Raw genomic sequence first — 7,669 nt, forward strand, 5'->3', positions numbered from 1 at the left:
TAACCTTTTTTAACTTAAGTTGCCAAACTGTGTTTTGAGAGTTCAGTACTATTTTCATATTGCAGATGTTTAAACGACTGCATATTATATTATAATATTTTATATTATCTTACATTTCTTGTATATAGTACATCGTTCAATGTAAAGCAATTTATAGAATAGATATGTACATTGCCTCATAAGACAAATAAAAAACTAAAATTTGCGTAATATTTAGCCTCTATCATCATGTCCATCTTCATCTACATAAAGCATCGACGAAAGATCGCCTTAGGGGTTATTCACTAAAGCTGCGCATACGTTCGCGGGTCAGCTAAGTCCATGTAAACCAGACGCACGCTATTCTGGCAGATTCACAAAGGCCATACGTTAATTTTGGAAGCCATCGATTTGATCGAAGCTGATATTGCTGTGCAAACTGAACGTTCCCATGCCACAACTGCTGCACTTTTATGGCTCTGTAATACGTCTATTACACGAATATGCTTCAAACCTATCGCTTATAGCATTTTCATATAATAAGATTAAAAAAAAGCCCTTCCCCAATTGTGCAAAATGTTATGCATTTTGCACTTATTTTGGATAAACTTTTGCAAAATGGATTTACACCCCACTAAAATGAGTTGGAACAACATTTCTATTATAAGTATCTACATCTGTATTTGTTGGATCGGGTTCCGAATTTGAATTGTCGTTATATGTATTCTCTTCCCCACTATCAGCTACCAGTCTACGAAATTGACTATTTCGTCTATGGTTGTCATTTTGAACCACAATATTTTCTGTAAGACGGATATGGTTGAAGACTTGTGTATCTTGTGGAACGTCAACATAATCATAATGAAATTGTTCACTATTTCCAGAACCATAAGCGAGAGTCTTTCGAGTTTTCTCTTGCTTCTTGCGGCGCCTGAAAATGGAAAGAAAACACAAAAATAAGAGTTGTCTTTCAGTATCTTGAATAAAACTAACTCAAGGTTTTTTAGGCATACTGTATAGCGTCACACTGAATTCGATTTAGATTCTAGTAAATGTGAATATATAATAATAACTAGACCTGTTTGACACAGATCTGTCAGCTTCCGAGTTATTTTAATAGGAATGATAGTAAATAAACTATCAAAAGCATGAAATAGAGGAGTTACCTGATAAAACAGTAGAGTGCTATACCGACTATAACTATAATGATAACAGCTGCTAGAATTCCACCCAATATAGCTGTATCGACATTATTAGTTTGATCTGTACCAGTAGTTGGTGCATGATCATTTCGAGTTGGATTTACTATAATTGCAGGACCCTTAGTAGAGGAAACTGTAGCTAAAGGTCTTGAAACAGGGATATATTTGGTAGAAACATCTGTTGTTATAGGGATATCTGTAGTTGTAGGATCTATAACAGAGAATGAGTTGATAACTGATCATCTTAGAACACATAAATATAGATGCTTTCTGAAACTCTTTAGGACAAATAAAACATAAAAATAGCTAGACGTCCGTTATTTTATTACTTTTGTAATTTGTTGGCCACAATGAGTTGCAGTCATTATCATTTCTTCTATACACACATGTAAAATCTGCCAATGTTTTGGTATGGGTCATCAGCTAAGCCATAATAAGCTAAAATAGAACGCACGTCCGGCTTGAGTAGGACAAATGGTAGGACACTTAAGGGGTCAAATTATCAAGTTAAATTGTAAATTGCAATGTTCAAAACTATTTACTATGCTGAAGATAGGCCAATGAGAACCAGGGATTAACAGATTAAAACTTCAAAAAGGTGCCACGCTCAGAGCTGTTCACAGTTCTAATCAATAATTCGGTTCTAGTCAACAAGCTACAAAAAAGATTCAATTCAACCTGCAGTTGTTGTTTCCATTTTTGTGTGTCTTATTGTGGGAATCACTCGTGTAAGCTCAACTGGGCGTCGTGTTATTTTGCAAAAATCGTTTCTGGTACCATAACACAGAGAGAGACTTGGTATTTACCACACAATACCTGTATTTCCCTGTCAATCATAAATTATCTTAACAACAGAATGTTATACACTATATCAGTTCATTATTTAACATATAAAACCTTACCTGTTGAATTTCTACATCCACTACAATTTACAAACATATTCCACCATTTATCATAAGCTAAATTGAAATATTGAATAACCAATAAACAATAACATATCAAACTTATAATTTATTTTCTATGGGTAGATTCCGAAACATTCCGATTGTAAACGTGGAAATAACCAATAGCATATCAAACATATTATAATTAAAGTAAATTTCATTTATACCTTCATCCTTATAAGATTGTTCACAAGAACTCATAAATCCAAATTCAGATAAGCGACAATTGATTCTATTCCTTCAAATTTACTTCAGCAGAGTTGGTCTTGATCCCGAAACGTTGACATTTTTCAACAGATGACTTTGCTTTTTTTTCTTGGTCAAATCCTGCTTTGTGTTTGATTAACTGATGTTTCTAACGAATAAATCAAGTATTCTTGAGTGCTAAGATTGCGTGAGGATGTGGATAAGCTTGGGGATCAAATTTACTGAAATCCGATTGAAAAAGCTACAAATAGATTCCTTGTTTACTCACTGACTAAAATAGATTGTGATAATCTAGCAACATTTTCGTATAAAATATTATTAGCCAAACCATGTTTAAAAGATATTTGTAAGTAAGAAATAATGTAATTAAATACTCTGTGTATTAAGAAAATAAAAAAAAATCGTCATTTCCCTATTTTGGAAACGTAACCATTGAAATTTTAAAATCTTCGGTTGGTATTTGGCTGTTTTGGTAATGTTCGGCTGTGAAAGGTACACATAGAGTAACCTCCCTCGTGGAAATTGTGAGACCTGATAATCTTTATTAAGTGACCGCTCAATTAGCTGATTACGAGTTAATTATTGACTTCTGAAACAAACTGGTATTTTCCCAATCATTAGAACACTCCTGCTTTCGATTTATATAAGTATTAGCCGTCCAATTATGGAATATATATAATTAAATAAATGAAAATTAGGGAACCGAACTTTAAAATAAGTAAGAAATAAAACCTTACTCCGTAACTTAAAGACTATCATATCTTCTACGTCTGGTTGCAATCCTCGTATCTCCAGTTTAAATTCGCTTCCGGTGTAGCCGTAGTATGTATTTAACATCGTTGTTTCAGAACAATTCAACAAGTTCTGATTTTTGTTGAGAAATTTCACTTTGGGACAGGTGTCTGGTTTTAAATTGATGAAGAAAATTGTTAAATACAGCGTCTTTGAACTAGTTATAGAACAGTCACAGTCAATTTTCTGTCCAACAAACTTCTCTCCAGAAAAAAAAAATGCTTGATAGAGTCTGTTTTTAACTATTTTATTAGATATATCTTTGATGAATGATTCTGAAACAAAATAAAAATTCACTATAATATATCAGTTTCACCTTCTCATCTCAAATTCAAATAGCCAAGTAGTTACGGAACTATCACGTTCAATTTGCTTCTCTACAGAGTAATAGACTATAGATATATCACGGCAAAGTTTAGGTAACAACCGAATAATATCAGTTTTTGAAATGTGAAAGATTGAAGTAGTAGATCCAGATATCCTTGGGTAAAGGGACCTTCACACCATAGCGTATGCTGAAAACTTTGATTCTCGTGTAACATATATTTGTATACGCACTAAACGCATTTGAAATTAACAGTTTTGTAAATTTGTAACCTATTCCACCAAAAGATTGCGTGTGAGTTGCACGTGGAATACGTATGGGTTGTATGTGGGCTGTGTGAGGGATACGCACTGAACTTTTGATCTCGTTTTCACTTGAGTGAGTTGCGTTTTACCTGCGTGCTACACGAGTAGTTTTTGCGAATAACGGTCATGTGATAACCACAGTTGCGTTTGGTTGCGAATAAAAAATAGTGGTCATAAGTTCCGAACGCAATTCAAATCCGAAGAAAATACGGTTCCGTTTTATATGTTGTTACCCCGTGATCGTTAATCGCAAAGACTGCTCGTGTAGGACACAGGTAAAACGCAATCATAGCGATAACCAGTTGTGTATGGTTGCCAATAAAAAATAGTGGTCATAAAAGTTCCGAAAGCAATTCAAATGTAAAGTAGGTTTTATAGGTTTAAAGCACGCATCACGGAGATGATTGCAGACATATGTTGAGTAAGATTATGAATTTTGAACATGTTCAATAATTCGTTGCGAATTCCTGCAATCAAATTACAGGGAAGTTACGCACGCAACAGACCGCATCAGGTATGCTTCTAAGGGCTGAATGCAGGTGATAGCAGGTCTTAATTTGAGGACCAGATCTGGTCAAGTTATAGTACTGTCCATGTTGCAAATGTATTGCCCACCTGTTGCGATCTTGTTGCGATCTTGTTGCGTGCTTGTTGCGATTTGTTGCAATCTGCAACGATCATGTTAGCTTCCGTAACCTTATTGATGAATCGGCTTCACTTTTATCACTTGAGAAAATTCGCAAATACCAAGCACCTATCACGCCTTCAATAAATTAATTAATAAGTTATGTTTCAATATACGCTATAGTGTGAGGGCAAGTTTTAATTGTAAGTTGCGTTCAAAACGCGTGAGTTGCGTTCAAGACGTGTGAGTTGCATTGGTGTTACGATAGTGTAACATGCACAGCGTCACATGTGGTTCCAGTTGCGTATAAATTAATCACAGACATTCGCAGAGAATTATTTAATATATTAAAATTTTCTGATATTACCCCGAGTGTCTTTGCGATCACCTGCTTGTTGTCTATTAGTTGCAAGTGAGTTGCTTTCGGAACGACTATTTTTTATTTGCAACCATACACAACTGGTGTAAGGACATCTTAAAGAGTCAGGTGCGTCATTTTTGGGGGTTGATTTGGGTCTTGACTATATGTAAATAGTCATCAGAAGTACCAGAAATGAACGAAAATTGCATAATTCCTTCAAAAATATTTCAAACTATTGTCTGAGCAACTTAAAAAGTTTTTTGTATTTTTTCAATATCGTTTAAGAGAATTGGCAGCCTCAAAATGGTACTGATAGTTTTAGAATGTATTTGCGTTGATATTAGTTTCTATAAGTTTACATTAAAAAGAATTCTCTCCGAGAAATTTCAACCCAAAAAGTCCCAAATTTTGGCTGAAAATTTTCTATATATGACAGTGTCTCAAAAAAAGAAGACTCGTCTTTGTAACTTTCGAGCGCAGATGATTCTTGATTTGAAGGCTTAAATTTCGACGAGGAGCTGTGAACACTATTACTGATTGGCTTAACTAAAACAATTCCCGTTTCTGAGACTAAAGTATGATTGGTAAAAAATGGCGGTAAATCAAGCTAGTCCAGTAGTACTAGTAGAGAAAGCATATATTGTTAAGTTATTGTGGTCTGGTGGTATAATGGTTGCGAATTCTTGCAGGAGTTACGTCATTTCCGGTTAACTCTTGCAGGAACCACAGGCATTGGACGAAAAATTGGAATGTCCCAAAATAGAAGCCAATACACATAAAAATGTTAGAGAAACCTTTTTTACAATCCCTTTAAGCAGACATTATTTATGCATAGAAATGTCAATTGAAAGTCAAGACCTACATCGAACAGTCTTAATTCAGTCTCGAACAGTCATAATTCAGTCTCGAACAGTCTTAATTCAGTCTCGAACAGTCATAATTCAGTGTCAGCCATCTTTTAAATGAATTAGAGCTTTGTTTGTTATTGTATACATTTTTATATGCAGTCAATATAGATTGCATTATAACAAATAGCAAAAAACTTTCGGTTTACTCACTATCGCCTAACCATCGTCTACTGGGAAATGGAACACTGGTTAGGGGGCATCTTCAAAATATCAAGGTATTCAGAAAAAGCAAAATGATGTAGGTAATACCTTGACATTGCCAGGATGCCCCCTGATCAGTGTTCCATTTCCCAGTAAAACATAAGCACTAAGATAAGCATTCTTCATCCTAAACTTAATACTTTTAAAATTTAAAAAAATGTAAAAAGCTAGGGCCACATTAGAACACATTCCATTTAGAGACAGAAAAAGAACACAGTAATCAATCTAAAATACTTACTATCATGACAGTACAATGGAAAATTCACCCATCTCTTATTCCCCGTCTTTATTCTCTCTTGGATATTTATTTCACAGGAAGTTTTAAGCATACAGTTTTTATACACTTCAATTCGATCTTGTTTGTTTAAAATAGATGTGGAGTCACTCTCTTTACATGTTTCATAGCTGTCTAATGGACAGTCATCAGAATCACTGGCACCTGTTTTCATATGATATATAAAAGGTTCCATTTGAATCACTTGATTTTTATTCTTACAACTTACATTAAAAACTGTCTCGTCTCCACAACCACATAAAAAACACAATGACTCATTACAGTTTTGTTTCATCAGACCATCTGAATCTGAAATAAGAAGAACCACAATCATGTTATAATACAGAGTCGTTTGAATCTGAAAATAAAAGAGATTATTAAAGGGGTAGTGAGATTATTTACAATGTAAAATTGTTAGTATTAAAAACGATGTAAATTATACACGATACTATTTGTAAATATACTAGTTACTTCTATAGATGAACTTGATCAACTTGAATTTGTCCTAGAAGAATTAATAACAGTATACTATTTGTTAAATATGTAGTTTAGACGAGTTAATAACATAACAGTAAAGACTGGTAAAAAGCTTGGTAAAAAACACTATTTCTCTACAACTTGACGTATATTTTGCATAGATCCGTACATTAATTTTTGTAAAATGTTAACGTAAACCTTTTAGATGCTTTCGACTTTTTTAGAAAATAACGACAGGGAATTTTTTAACTACATATGCAGGTAATGTATGTGACACACATCTCTAGATTTTGGTCCATAGTTTTTCGTTAATTTGTGCAGCTATTTTTGACACGGTACTCATGGGATGTGACGGGATTTTGAAAGAGGTAAATAATTGAAGATGAAGATCGTGAACACTACTGTGGTATACATGCATTATATTGTTGTTTTGTTTTTCTTTGTATTTTATAATAACATCAACCAGTACCTGTTCAAGTTAATATTAATATAATCATAGGTAAATAAATAATAAATAAATAAATATATAAATTTTACCTGTAAAGGTGGACATAAGAAACATCAAACATATTATTAACTTCATCTTTCCTGGCCTCCAGCTTGATGGTTACTCATTGCCTTGAGATGATATCTAATATTTAATCATATTCCTTCAGTGTTTGTCGATATCCACTGTGAGTTTTTCATTCAAACATTATATTTATATGGTTTATGATTCATAGGGAAATAATTTTCTTTATAATCAAAATTATTCTTTTCATCGGTTTTATGTGAGATACATTATATACACTGTGCAATTATACACGAACAACAAATTTCATATCAGGTTACTGTTTACCCAAACGTAGAATAGATATAAGGGGTGAAAGCCGACACCGGACCGACTCTCGAAAGCACAGGCACAGGCATCAGGATTTTTTTTACCTTCCGGAACATCCGAACCCACGGCACCTAATCGCCTTGCAGACGACAATCCAACTCGCTACCGACTGAGTAAAGTTACTATCGAAAAGAAACAATTCACTATTCAATGGTAGGCACTGGCCCATGGTTAAAGTAATGTTTGTAT

At 33.9% G+C, this 7,669-nt stretch overlaps 1 protein-coding gene across 1 annotated transcript; it reads right to left on the minus strand.

The window, feature by feature from the left end:
- Positions 1 to 603: 603 nt before the first annotated feature.
- Positions 604 to 7,183, minus strand: LOTGIDRAFT_233210 (hypothetical protein; the record flags this gene model as incomplete). Its single annotated transcript, XM_009058833.1, has 6 exons — positions 604 to 910; positions 1,146 to 1,392; positions 2,084 to 2,140; positions 3,070 to 3,399; positions 6,088 to 6,432; positions 7,138 to 7,183. 6 exons carry the CDS (start codon positions 7,181 to 7,183, stop codon positions 604 to 606), a joined length of 1,332 nt encoding a protein of 443 aa, XP_009057081.1.
- Positions 7,184 to 7,669: the final 486 nt, after the last annotated feature.

Source organism: Lottia gigantea, assembly GCF_000327385.1.
Source record: "Lottia gigantea unplaced genomic scaffold LOTGIsca_36, whole genome shotgun sequence".
NCBI lineage: Eukaryota > Metazoa > Mollusca > Gastropoda > Lottiidae > Lottia > Lottia gigantea.